The sequence below is a fragment of the Mustela lutreola genome, chromosome X, assembly GCF_030435805.1.
Source record: "Mustela lutreola isolate mMusLut2 chromosome X, mMusLut2.pri, whole genome shotgun sequence".
Lineage (NCBI taxonomy): Eukaryota > Metazoa > Chordata > Mammalia > Carnivora > Mustelidae > Mustela > Mustela lutreola.
Genome location: NC_081308.1, coordinates 41,399,996 through 41,414,483, shown reverse-complemented (window position 1 = coordinate 41,414,483; position 14,488 = coordinate 41,399,996). Strand labels below are relative to the sequence as shown.

The 14,488-nt window shown below is 44.0% G+C and overlaps 1 protein-coding gene across 6 annotated transcripts in view; it reads right to left on the bottom strand.

Annotated features, from left to right (window-relative positions):
- Positions 1–939: 939 nt before the first annotated feature.
- The window catches only part of JADE3 (jade family PHD finger 3), a 135,970-nt gene continuing 122,421 nt past the window's right edge, over positions 940–14,488 (bottom strand). For all 6 annotated transcript variants that reach the window (XM_059157504.1, XM_059157508.1, XM_059157503.1 and 3 more), the window contains 3 exons: positions 7,668–8,138; positions 5,915–6,032; positions 940–4,039 (listed from right to left, as the gene is read on the bottom strand). In XM_059157504.1, coding sequence (XP_059013487.1) covers positions 3,129–4,039; positions 5,915–6,032; positions 7,668–8,138 — 1,500 coding nt within the window. In that variant the 3' untranslated portion in view covers positions 940–3,128. The remainder of the gene's footprint in view (positions 4,040–5,914; positions 6,033–7,667; positions 8,139–14,488) is intronic.

Sequence of the window (14,488 nt, the reverse complement as noted above, 5' to 3'; positions counted from 1 at the left end):
TCCCCCCTCCCCGATAAATAAATAAAACCTTTAATAACAAATAAAAGCTTCTTCAACACAAAGACAAAGGTTTCATCTCCCACTGGCAATATAGACATTGGTATAAACCCAAAGCTTGGGGTGCCTGGGTGGCTCAGTCAGTTAAGTGTCACGGGGCTCCCTGATCATCCGGGAGTCTGCTTCTCCCTCTGCAACACCCCCCACCCCCACTGCTCCTGCTTTCTCTCTCGCAGATAAATAAATAAAATCTTTTAAAAAAAACTCCAAAGCTTTTGTTGGGTACAGTAGGGCATATTTATAATTCCAGTTCTCCAACATCTTAGCTAACAATGTAGAGTTAGCCATTAATGAGAGAGGGAGGAGGAGAGGGAGGGAGACCCAGCGAGGGAGGGTGGGGAAGGGGGAGGGAGGAAAGGGGAGAGAAACAACCTAAGCTATTAACTATCTTCGCTACTGATTTACCCAACGACCTTTGGTAAGTACATTTCTCAAACATAATGAAAATGTTTATAATGCCCTCAGAGTCCCCCCATGACACTACAAAATCCGTACTGCATTAATATACTCACATGACTCTAAACAGAATGAATAATGTAAAAGAGTGTATGTTTAAGTGATGCCTGATCTAAGCCCTTTGGACTTTGCGACTTGAGATAGGATCCATTTCCTCGGTGATTTTAAATGATCCTAAGGTTTTGTCTTACTAGCCTGATGAAATCACGATTTTGGGGTAGAGTCCAAGGCCCCAGAATTCTCTTTGGTCCCTGGTATTGACATGAATCATGAATCTGTGCTTCTAAACATTGAGTTCCTCCCCCTCTCGCTCTGTCCTTTCCCCCCACCACCTTGTTGCTTAAAATTTTTTAAATATGAAAGGAACATATGTAAGAATTTCTAAAACCCATATGTCAAATTAAGAAATTATCACACTGGCAGCAGTTAGCAGTTTGCATAATTTAATGAAAAAGTATTGGTAAAAAGGTGACATTTGAAAAAAGACCGAGTTTATCTTGGAAAACTGGACTATATAAGACAAAATGAAATAAAGATTAACAAAAGAAGGTTAAGAGGTAATACTTCAAACAACAGCAATATGTAGCAAATACATTTTGGGGCAGTTGAAATGTACACAGCTGAAGGCTCCTTCATTTACTTAGGAACATACTGTAAAAATATCACAACTATATTTCCCTGACTGCAATGATTTTAGTCAATCTTCTCCCCATGGCATTACATACGGAATTTGGCTGAAGCACTTTTTCAAATGTTTGCTTTTCCTCACACTCACTCAGAACCAAAAGGCATGAAAGGACACAGGCTGTGGTACTGGCCTTGAACAGAAGGAGTTTAGAACACAGCTCCGTTATAATGTCATTCCCAGGAAGGCATCAAATTCATAGCCACCCCAGCAGAACTCAAAGAAAAAGCACAGGAACCCAGTGCATACATACGGGAGACTGTCTTCCTCATTTGGATAACTCACTGCTGTTTCCATCTGAACAGAACACAGGATGCCTATGACACATGCTACGGCGTGTTCACACGCGTACACAGGCATAAAGGAAACATTTGCAAGGTGTGGCCAAATGGGAGGCAAAAATGCAGAAGTTTTCCAAAAAGGAGGATCAGAGCAAAAGCCACGGAACCCACGAACAAGGCTGCAGGAACGAAAGCGGGGAGAGGAAAAGGGCTGCGTTTCCCAGGTCGGTGGAGAGCGGAGGAGCCCCGGGCTGCCTGGCACCTACTGCAGCAGGGCTGTCTGTTTACCAGCAAGCAATGTGAAAATCTAAAAATGGCCTCTTTTGTCTGAAAACTCCCACTACGCTTTCCCAAACTAGAAGAAAGAGAATATTAATTTAAGGCTAAGAAGAAAAGAGAGCAGAGAACTTTAGTCGGCTTCACATTTTAAAACCTGCAACATTTCCCCCTTCTTTAAATGGGAAGAGGACACGTTTTATCCCCCCCCACATGTGATTGATTATTCTCTTCCTCCCAGAAATTAATCAAGGCTGATCGTTTGGGAACAGGGTATAAGCAACTTCTGAAAAATGGCTCCAGCCTTTTTGTTTGGGAAACTGCCTCGGATTCAAAGTTGGTAGAAAGCTAAATTATATCCATGTGTTAAACACATGCTTTCAAATTCTGTTTGACAATAAAAATCTGCTTCGAAATTAAAGCACGTAAGAATACTTAACCTCTGTGCATTTTACTATATTTTAATTATACCTCAATAAAAATTTTATAAACATTAAAGCAGGTATACAAAAACTGTCAGCCAAACTTATTTAAGTCAAACTGATTTGAAAACAGTAACACAAAAACCCTGACCTGGTACAAATCCCCCAGAATTGGTCTCACTTTGGGAAAGGCTCTGGGATCCTTCACAAATGCCTAAGCTGAGAGAATCAGAGCATTTTCCTTGGAAGTAGTACTTTTTTGTACCTTTGTAAACACTATCCACAAGTTAGCCTTTTATGCTTGTTAGACGGGTGAAGGAGTTACAAGTGCGTCCCCAACAAGCAGGTCTAGGAACAGGCACTGGACACTTAGAAGCATTAGGAGTATTGACTTGGTAAGTAAGATACTGTGAAAGGAGCTCAACCTTGTGCAGAGCAAAGGAAGAGGGTAGTGAGTCTGACAGTATCTGAGATGTTGGTCCCCGGTCTCTGCCCGAAGCGGGTCTCCAGATACCAGTGGAGTTAGAAACTACCTACAGACAGGAGCTCTGAGAGTCACATGCTGTAGGTTCGAAAGAGAAGTAGTTTTAGTGTCCGATAATGACGGTCTCTTGCAAATCCATAAAGGACGCAAGGACTCTTAATACGTATGCGCGTCAATGTGTTAATGTGACTGGAGAGCTGTCCCCAAGTATTTACTGAGCAAGTACTCTAGGCCCAGCTGTTCTCAACAGCCTCTGGCAGGAAAATTTCTGGATAATCTGTAATTCTTATAATGTGCTTGTGAAAATTAGACTTGAAACTGTTTCAAAAACTGCAACCCACTTCACCGTGGAGCGTTTTATTCTCACTACAATCCCTCCTAACATATGCGAGAGTCCTTTTGGTGTGGGGGTTCTCCCCAGTGTACGGGGTAAAGGCAAAGATTAAGCTATTCTTGGAGGGTGCTGATCACCTCTGCATTGAACTGTGGGAAAGGGGATGCATCTTGCTTTTGCCGTGGCAATCCCGTCGAGAGTCGTGGGAAGGATTTTCCCTGTCTGAGCTAACTCTCCTGACCCTGACTTTCTCTTTATTCCCATCACTTTCTGCCTCTGAATCGCTCAGCTCCAAATCTGGACAATACCCATCGTTTTCCTGATAGGGAGCTCTCCCTGCAGACCGCCTGACAAGCTGCTTGCCCCAGTGCTGCTCCTTGGGGTTAATATTCTTAGTTGGCTTTGCACAGCATTGGAGGTCCTCTGTGGTCCTCACCCACCTGTTGGTGGCCTCCTTAAAGGACCTGCTAAAGTGTTCCATGGTGGATTTTCTAAAGGGGCCCTGACTGGCCAAGTGGGAGCTGAGCATGGACTCCTGGTTACAGAACATCTCACTCGAGCTGTCTTTTTGGGTGACATCTCCAGACCAGCTGCCCTCCAGGCCGTTGGATTTGGCAAGCTTGGAGGTAGGCTGACTTTTCCCGTTCCCAATGGAAGACTGCCCATGCAGGGCAGCCTGAAGGACCAGAGGCTTTCCCAGCGACTGCCCGTGATAGAACTCTGGAGATGGAGCTCTCCAAGCAGGACTGGGATCCTTCGCTTCACTCCTCGGATGGCTGAGACTGGCCAGCAGACGGTTACTCTTGCTCTCTAGCGGATGTCTCGGGTACGATTTCGTTCTCATGTCTAGTGACTCCTGAGGTGCCTGCATGCTCCTTACGCTGTGAACAGGGGAGCTGCTGGCAGGAGACAGGGCTCCAGGATCAGGCTCTGTGGAGCTGTTTCGGCAGTCTTCTTGAGCTGATTTGGGCATTTTTAACTTTAAGGTAATTCTCGGTGGTGGGTAAAACAACGAGTTTTCTGGTGCATTTGTCAAAGGAAGTCCTAAGAGCGAAAAGAAAGATTCATTTTAACAACTGATTGAAAGAATGGTGCGCGTGCTCACTGTGGCCCAGAGGCCCCCGTAGCTGCCATTCCAGATGTCCGACGAGCCCTGGCTGCTCATGGATTCGCGCCACTGCACAGAAGCTGGAAAACTCAACGATGCCATTGTTCACAGTGTGACTCTTAGCCTCTTCCCCTCTGCTCTCCCAGTCCGTAAAGGGATCCCAAAGAGGAGTGTGCCACCTCCTGTAGCCCCAGCTCTGCCCCCTCCGTTTCTGAAAAGAATGTCACTAGCCATGGTTTAGAACAGGGTCTGCCGATTTGTCTGTGTGTGTGTGTGTGTGTGTGTGCGCGCGCGCATGTGTGAGTACCGCACAGCACTTAGGATGTGTCTTAGAAAGACATTTCAGACCCTGCTCCCAATCTTTCCTGCCCTTCCCAAAGCAAGTCAAATATAAACCCTCAAGGACATAGCAAACGCTTTGGCAGATGAAGAGTAGGTGAATATGTGTTTTATCCCAGCAATAGTAGAAATGGTGGTGGTTCTCGGTGTATTTTAGGTCTTGAACCTAAAGTAATTTCCTGACTGTGAATGGCCATCATGGAGGTGTGGGGCAGGTTCTGCAGCGGCAAGGCCAGCAGAAAAGAATCACAGCATTCCCGCCCACAGCCTGCTCTGGGCTTGGCCTGGGGAGTACTGGCCGTCAGTTACCTGGTTATGTCATCCTACGGTCATATTTAGAACAGATCTTCCTTTCTCTATTACTTTGAATGCTCTGAAATCAAGAAAAGCACCACGGAACAAGCCCTCCTTACACAGGGACTTGACCTTTGCCCACGAGAGGACAACCAGTAGGTGCCCAGGTAAGATGTATTCCCTCAGGGTGCATGGTGAATATGGACAGCTCCCATCTCCACCTGGGTGGTGGAGGAGGGGGGGGGCTGCCGCCTGCTGGTAGCACAAGCAGTGATGCAACTGGTTCCCACCGATCAGAAGCCATGTGGCCTAGCAGCCAATCTCCTTGGCATGCAGGGCCCCCACCCCTGCTGTCCTTTCGTTTTTCTTGTCTTGTCTGTCCTGGTGACTTTGTGGCTGAGCAGTCCTGCTCCCTCCTGCTATACCATTCTGCTGTGTCCTTACAAATAGCTCAGAGCCTTTGAGGCCTACCTGACATCTCATTTCTGGGTGTCACTCTTACTCTATGGCTGGCCCTTAGCTGGAGCTAGATTCTGTGCATCCTGCATAGTGACTCCTGGTTGGCCAGGCTCTGCCACCAACCTCTGTATTAAATAAGGGTAGTACCGGGAGGTTACAAATGTCACCGAACATGACTGTCACTGTAGCCAAGCTCCCCATGCTTAGGGCACTGTCTCTCTCACCAAGTGGGCAGCATATCCTACAGGCAGGGACTCGGTCTTGCTGACTGCTCTACTCTCTAGCTCAGTTCTTACTTCACAGGGGGTAATCCACAAATAATTGTAAATTAGAGACAGAACCCAGATCTCCTAACTACTGGCTAAGGGTTTAACAGACTATCGTTAAGACGAGTAACCTTGGAATTAAACGTTTTCTGGAAACTAGGATTAGATCCTCTCCTAGTGATTTCTAAATGAATCTGATGGTTATAGAATACTTTCATGGCTTTGACCAGTGGCCCTTGATATCTCCTTCACACCTAGATTATCTGCTCCAGACCTGAAAGTCCCTCAACCCCACCCTGGGATCGCTTGCCTCATAGGTTAACAGTGAAATGGGCCATGTTGTCGACAAGAATTTTAAAACATTTTAAAGTAAAACAGTTGACATAAAATTTTAAATTGTTAAAATAGGATGTAACCAGAGTCTATATTAGGACATCTTTACTATAAGGTTACCTGCAGCAATTTCCTGGTTAATAAGCTGGACTTGCAAACCGAAGATCTGTTCCTGTATTTTGTTCTGTGAAAGTTTCAGCTTCTCTCGCCTGCTTATCATGTAGCACAGATTTCGGACCTGAAAGCCCAACCCAGAGCAGACAGAAATTTTTGTCATGTTACGTAAAACTGACAATTAATAAATTGTTTAGCTAAAATGAAGACAACTAAAATCAAGCAGGGTACGGATGAGGGTGGGTGAGGAGAGAAGACAGAACACAGAAGTCTACAGGAATTCACAGAGCACATCAGTCAGGGGATCACGGGCCCCATATCAATCAGCGGCACAAGGGAGACCCTCCAGAGCGGCCTTCTGAAACCTACTCTCCCTGTGGTGTGATGGACTCAGTGTTTACTGGCACAGCCAAGCTGGGAAGACCGGGTGAGGATTTAACATTTCAGTCTTCCCTTTGGATCCATGAATAAAACAATGGCGATGCTGGATCCAGAATTTTCTAACGAGTGCTGGACCAGCACAGCAGGATAAAGGTCTGCTGGAAAGACTGAAGGTGGCTTTTTTGCTCACACCTCCAGCTTAGCCAAATCTCCACAGTCACAACGGTGCAATCCTCACACCCCCATACTCCCCACCCCACTTAGACAAATCACCCTACCTTCCTTCCTGTGCCCCAGTTTATTCATCTGTAAATAGGGCTAACAATAGTACTTTCTTCACAAGCATCATGTTAGGGTTAAATGAGTTAATATTTATGAAATGCTTAGAACAGTGTTGCCACACAGTAAGTGCTATAGATGTGTGAGTTAAATTTCCCAAAGTGAGCCAGAACTAGTGCCTTCCAAATTCTGGTAGCAGTGAGAAAAACAAGACATCTCTATAATTATACTTGATTATAAAATTCTCTAGGGTAAACACAGGGCCAAACTTATCTTTTTTTTAAAAAAAAAATATTTTATTTATTTATTTGACAGACAGAGATCACAAGTAGACAGAGAGGCAGGCAGAGAGAGAGGGAAAAGCAGGCTCTCTGCTGAGCAGAGAGCCTGACATGGGGCTCGATCCCAGGACCCTGAGATCATGACCTGAGCTGAAGGCAGAGGCTTAACCCACTGAGCCACCCAGGTGCCCCCCAAACTTATCTTTGAATAAATGAGTTAAGCCAAATTATCTGGTGTGGAGTATCAACCAGAGGAGATTTTGACCCCCCAAGAGGCATTTGGCCATCTGGAACCATTTTTGGTTGTCACAGCTGGGTATGTTGCGGGCGGGAATCTGCTACTGGGAGGAGGCCAGGGATGCTGCTGTGGACCTTACAGCATCCCCCACGACAAAGGACGGTCTCCCACAACGAGAACCATCCAGCCAGAATGTCAGCAATGCCAAGCCTGAGAAACTGATCTAGTTCTTTCCTCCACAAAATTCATTCTTTCGGCAGCCCATAGTCTCATGTGTCAGTAAAATATAGCTGAGCCAATTTAAGCTCGACAGTGAATAAAAACTAAACCAAATGAGAATTTATTTCAGATATAAGGTTCATATGTAAGTGAGGGCTTTCCAATTCTCCCGAAATTGCCTGTCAAAAATTGAAACAGAGTCTTGTGTTTGGGGCCACAGTGCAATCAGAAGATAAGTACGGACACAGAAGCTCACACTGTAAATAAGCTGACCTTTAGAAAACAAGAGACAAACTGGAAGCAGGGCCTCTATTTCTACACAGACCGAAACCTAAACAGTAACCACAGCTGATCACCTTACCCTCTCTAGGTCTTGCCGTAGATGCATAAACATTCTCATGCGGGTATGAATACTCTCCTCTTTTGGCTGCACCAGACCATTTTCTTCATCCTGCTTCGGAGGAAATAATGGCTTATTGAAATTACTTTTCCGCTTCAGTTTCCAGTAGTTGTAGATGAAGTCCACGGCTAGTGTGGGCAGTCCCAGCTCTGAGGCCACATCTTCCACGCTGACCAGGGAATAGAACTCCTCCTCCAGCTCCCGAAGCTTCTGTGCTCGCAGGCTGGTTTTCTCGCTTTTGGACTGGCTCTGCTCTGCAGACCTGTGTAGGGGGTACTCGGTGTCCCCGAGTTTCTGCCTATTTTGGCTGTGCTTGAGGCAATATGACTTGAACTTCACTTCATCCCCCTCATCTAGGATGGTCTTCATCTCTAGGCTGTGCTCAAAGGCACAGGTGACATGAAAGGCAGTGATGCAGCTTTTCACAGAGCACTGTGGGAAGAAAAGATGTGTTAAGGCAGCAGGGCTGGGTGCAGGGGGAGGGCAACACAATAACCCTGGGCTTCAAATGAGATCTCAAAGGAAGAAAAGCAAAGGCAGGGAGAAAACTGGTCCTAAATTGATTATGACAGTTGCTTTACAAGTAACTGAGGAAATCTGCTTGCATAGAAAACCGAGCAGTTTTGCCTCGGAAAAAAAAAAAAAAAAAAAAAAAAAAATCTAACTGTCCTTTAAGATTTCAATCAAGCACTAAGTTTTTCTGAAAGGTCTTCCTTGACCCCTTTCTGAAGAGTCGTGCTGTACCTTCTCTGTGCCCCCCACATCCCCTTATTATGTGTTTCTCTAATGGTACTTTTCGCACTGTACCTACAGTAGAGTAAAGGTCAAAAATCCCTGACTAGAGCTCTTAAAGACAGAAGCTGTGACATTCATCTTTGCATTGCCATCAACTTTTGAACAGGCAGGTGCTCAAGAAATGTTTCTTAAAAAAAGAAAAGAAAAGAAAAGCTTCTAAATAAACAATAGAAAAAACAAAAGTCAGTACTATTGCCAGAGCATCTGCTGGTTCTAAAAAGGCCAGAGGATCTCCAATACCGACATAGTCTAACATCTTGAAATTGTTCTTATGGAGGGGTGCTGTCCAACATGGTGGCCAATGAGCCACAAGTAGCTATTCAAACTTATATTAAAATTATATACAATTAAAAATTCAATTCTTCAGTCACATGAGCCACATTTCAACCATACTGGACAGCACAGGTTTCCACCACTACAGAAAGTTCTATGGGAAATTAGGCCTACAGACAATCTGAGATTAAGTTTATAACATTCTGCTGTTCATCGACATAATACCTCTGTTAAGCAGCATGCACTGAGGATTCATTTGCAGGGTGGCAGAGGAGGAAGAAGCTGGCCTGGGACATACCCCTGATTTCCAGTTTGTCTTAATTACCATGTGTTCTGATTACAATGCTACAGCTTTCCTTCCAAAGACTTTTAAATGCACGGGTGCATGTATATGCTTACACAGAGGAAGGAGGGAAAGCAGCGGAGAATTTGTTTCTAAAAACAGTGGGAATTTCCATGGTGAAAGCCAAATCTCAACTCTTTTGGAAGCCTGCATCTGGGTGGCAGACTGTTCAATTGCCTATATGCTGGATTTTTGATGACTAAAAATAGGAAATAACCTTGGATACGAGTAAAGACTAAAAAAAATGCAAACCCCGACAGGTCTCCTTATAATAGATGGAGAAATTCAACACCTAAGATAACACTGGCAACCATCAAAGCTTTAGGGGACAGATTCCATTTTGGCTAATTTTACAGGACAGAGAATTCCAGAGATGAAATATATTCTAAGATTATCTTATCCAGCCTCACATTTATTATTGCTTGTCCTTCCTTCTAGAGTACCTGAAGTTCTACCTCTACTGCCCACCCCCCTCAATTCCTTCCACTTTTCAAGCAAGTGATAATCTAGCTACTTAAACTACATTCCTGAGACAGCCCACCCCAGCTTTGGACAGCTCTACTGGAGAAGTCTGTTACCTTACACTGAAATCGGTATCCTTAAAATGTCCATGTATTTGCAAAACCTCATGAAAATGAGGATAATGAAAGCCAAAAATGCACTTTTATTTGGACCCCTTTTGTTATCACTTGGCTAAGCAACTAGCCAGTCATTTAGAGAACACATAGCAAAAGGCGTTCTTTAGCAAAAGATTAAAAGTGTTGGGCATAATGCTCTTTTGCTATTTAGTAACTGATAAAAATATGAGAGGAGAAAGCAAAAGGACTGTTTCCTATTCAAGGGGAATAGGAAAACTACTACTGATAGGAAGCTAGGGGTGCCTGGGTGGCTCAGGTGTTAAGCATCTGCCTTCAGCTCAGATCATGATCTCAGGGTCCTGGGATTAAGCCCCATATCAGGCTCCCTCACTCAGTGTTGAGTCTGCTTTTCCCTCTCCCTCTGCCTCCTCCCTCCACCATGCTCTGTCTCTCTCTCAGATAAATAAAATCTTTAAAAAATGGAAGCCAAAACCAAACCACCTCAGGTCAAATTTATAGACATATGTAGAGACTTACCTATAAGTTACTAAAAATAAAAGTTGTGTACTTGGATGAAAAATGGAACGGCCTTAGGAAACTCTGCCATAAAATCCATTCAATTGCAAAAAAAGGTCATTCTATGATATTTATAGCTGAAGGTCTATATATTTTGATGGTAAAGGAGAAATGCCATGCAAGTTTTGGTGCCAATCAAATACCTCTTTACTTTTCTCCAAAAACATATACTTGGAACATTCTAGTAAACAAAATGCCTTTATATACATCTCATTTATTTCTACTGTAACCACTTAAGGTGACAGAGGAGGTATGATGATAACCATTAAAATAAGAGATTTATTGGGGGCCTGGGTGGCTCAGTAGGTTAAGCCTCTTGCCTTCAGCTCAGGTCATGATCTCAGGGTTCTGGGATCGAGCCCTGCATCAGGCTCTCTGCTCAGCGGGGAGCCTGCTTCCCCCAACCTTCTCTGTCTGCCTCTCTGCCTACTTGTGATCTCTGTCTGTCAAATGAATAAATAAAATCTTTAAAAACAATAAGAGGTTTATTGAGATATAGTTTATGTGCCATAAAAGTCACCAATTTTAAGTATACATTTCAACAGTTTTAGTATGTTTACAGAGTTTTGCAACCATCACCAGTACATAATTCCAGTACATTTCATCACCCCAAAAGAGAAATCTCCTGCCTACCTATAGTCATTTGCTGTTTCCAATCCTGGTGTCAAGCAACCACTAATTTAACTTCTGTGTTTCTGTAGATGTGTCTATTCTGGACATCTCATATAGGAGAAATCATACAACATGTGGCATGTTTGTCTGGTTTTTTTTTTTCACTCATCATGTTCTCAAGGTCCAACCATGTTGTAGCATATGTCAGAATTTCATTCTTCTAAAAATGTGCCAAATAACGGTTCCACTGTATGGTTATACCACATTTGTTTATCCATTCATCACTTGATGGACATTTGAGTTGTTTCCACTTTTTGGCTATTATGAAATAATGCTGCCGTGAGCATTGTGTACAAGTTTTTGTGTGGACATATGTTTTCATTTCTCTTGGGTAAGGGGCATTAAGGGATTAACCTTGCCCAAAGAAAGGTTGGCCCTGTGCCCCCAAGCTCCTAAGAGGTAACCTTTAAGCCTCTGGAATGTCCTGATTGATAAGAGGGTCTTTGTTTATCTGGGGTCCTTGGCCATGTCAGATAGTCTATGCTAAACAACGTGATTTATGGTGGAGGCTTTGGGTCACGTGGGATCAGCCTGACCTCTGGAGGAACTGGAAACTATAGTTAGCCATGAGGGTGGTCAGCTGTGTCTAAGCCACCAACTCCTGATAAAATTTCTGAACGCTAAGACCCTAGCTGAGCTTCCCTGTTTGGCAATACTCTGTGTATTATCACACATCATTGGTGGGAGAAATAAACAGTGTCCACAAGACTCTGCTTGGGGAGGACAACTGGAAGCTCCATGCCTGGTCCCTCCTAGACCCTGCCCTATGTGCCTCTTCCCTTTGCTATTTTTAATCTGCATCCTTTGACTGTAATAAACCGTAACCACGAGTACAATGACTTTTCTGAGTTCGGTGAGTCCTTCTAGTGAATTATTGAACCCGAGCGTGGTCCTGGACACCTCGCAAACTGCAGGTGTATACTTTGAAGTGCAGTTGCTGGGCCATATGGTGATTCTACATCTAACCGGTTGAGGAATTGTCTACCTGGTTTCTACAGTGCCTGCATGTTTTACATTTCCACCAGCAAAGAACAAGGGTTCTGATTCCTCCACATTCTCGCCAATAATTGTTATTGCCAGCCTTTTTGATTATTATCACCCTAGTGAGTATGAAGCGTTATTTCACTATGGTTTATTTATTTATTTATTTTAAAAGGGAGGGGGGAGAATAATATTCTATATATTCTTCAGAAATTAGAGAAAAGAAAGAAATTAAGAGATATTTTGTCACCCCCCTCCCAAATAGTGTGTCCTCCTAAAAAGGGAATGGCACATGCCTGGAACAGCAAGGGCCTGGTGCACATGTCCTCAGCAGTTCCTGTCCCACTGCAGGAGAGTGTCCATTTGGTTGTCTTTAATCCCAAATAATATGTAAAGAGACAACTGGGTGGTATCATAGCAATTTTCTCAAAACTCTGTCACTGACACAATGTCACAAATGGTTCAAGCAGCCTACAAAACCTACTCCAGCCATTGTATACTTAAAACTCCAGCACCCACAGTGGCCACCAGCCTTTCTGACCTCTCATCCCTAAGGGTCTGCAAGGTTGGAGGGCAGATGTCACTTCATGTTATTTAACTTTTCCCAGGTTTATATCCAGCCTCCCTTAATAGACTACAAACTCCTGAAGACAGGGACCAGAAATGCCTTAGAACCAAAACAATCTGTACTGACAAAATTTGGAATATATGAAAAAATATTAAGCACAGTCACTGGTAGGCATACTTACATTTTGCCACTAGTTGAAGATTTCCATTTGTTTTTAAAGAAGTTCAATTTCCTCATCATCAAACTCCTATTAGCCTAACAGTAAACTCATAGCAGCCCACTGATTTACCCTGACTTCAATCCACTTGCATGTGACTTCAAATATGCCCACATCCCTCTACTTTCAAAAGGGACACTTCTCTACTTCCAAATATTTGATGATTCTACTCAGTTTGGCTGGATAAATGCTACAGTTTCCCATCAGCAAAGTCCAACAGACTCCAAGGAATAATAATATGAATAATTTAAAATAAGTACAACTACTATTACCGCTAACATTTACTGAGTATTTACTCAGTGTTAGGCACTGTGCCAAGCCCTTTACCACATTAATTTTTTAAAAAGATTTTATTATTTATTTGACAGACAGAGATCACTAGCAGGCAGAGAGAGGAGGAAGCAGGCTCCCTGCTGAGCAGAGAGCCCAATGTGGGGCTTGATCCCAGGACCCCGAGATCATGACCAGTGCTGACGGCAGAGGCCCAACCCACTGAGCCACCCAGGTGCCCCCAAAGCTCATATTCTTTTTTTTTTTTTAAAAAGATTTTATTTATTTATTTATTTGACAGGTAGAGATCACAAGTAGGCAGAGAGGCAGGCAGAGAGAGAGAGAGAGAGGGAAGCAGGCTCCCTACTGAGCAGAGAGCCCGATGTGGGGCTCGATCCCAGGACCCCAAGACCATGACCTGAGCCGAAGGCAGCGGCTTAACGCACTGAGCCACCCAGGCGCCCCCAAAGCTCATATTCTTAACCAGTTTTCTTTCTTCTCAAGGAAAATCTAAAGACTCTGGACCTAGGTTGAGGGCAGCCTGAACATAAGACATATAAGGACCCTACAGGAATTCTGGAAAGCTGACAGTTAGAGGGACTGTGGCCAAAGTCTAGGCAAAATCCAGAGATGTCTGGGGCATCTCATTTGAACCCTGTCTTTATGATCTAGTTCAGGATTATCGGAAGACTTCATGCTCAGGAGAAATGTTCTAGCTCCCAGGTATGGAAGATGTAGACACTGGCTGTGTTTAGACCCCAAACCCACCAGCAGTGGATTCTATCTTTCCCCAGCAAATGTTCCCAAATCAAAAGAAGACAGATACAAGTATTCCCACTGCTGGGAAACAGGAAGAATAAACACAATTCACAAATAGTTAAGAGATCCATAAAGACTTAATAAAACAAAATACCCCAAATAGGTTACTAGCCACAAAGACTTAAAATAACCCCCCAAGAACAATGACGCTAATAAAACTTGACCCCTACTGAATTACTATATTTGTTTACTATGTTTTTGATTCATATAGAGGGAACAAGATGTTAAATTACTAATGAGTTTGGAATTAACTTTCCTTTGTGGTAGTTTAAAAGGAAGAAAAAGGTTTGGGTCTGTTTTCCCACAGGAAAACTAGGTATCAACCATGGAAAACAAATGCCACTCTATTAGTATAAGTAGAAGATAGGTTAGAAAAGAATCACACACTTCAGAAGGTCACCTGACGTTCATTCCCCCTTCACCCGAGGGGGAGGGTCTTCAATACACGCTGGCACTCGCACTGCACCTCCTCAAACCACGAAATGGTCTCACGCCTCTCCTCAGACCTCTGGGCCTCCCTCTCAGCTGATGGTCCTGCTTCCTACCTCACCAAGGAACCGAAAACAATTGAAAGAGCGCCTCTGCAGGTCCGCACCAGCACTCTGCACCTGCACTCTGCCTTCGGGGCTCCTGTCCTGGCCACCGCTCACCGTGCGCTTCACCCACCCTCTCCCAACTCCTGAAAACCTC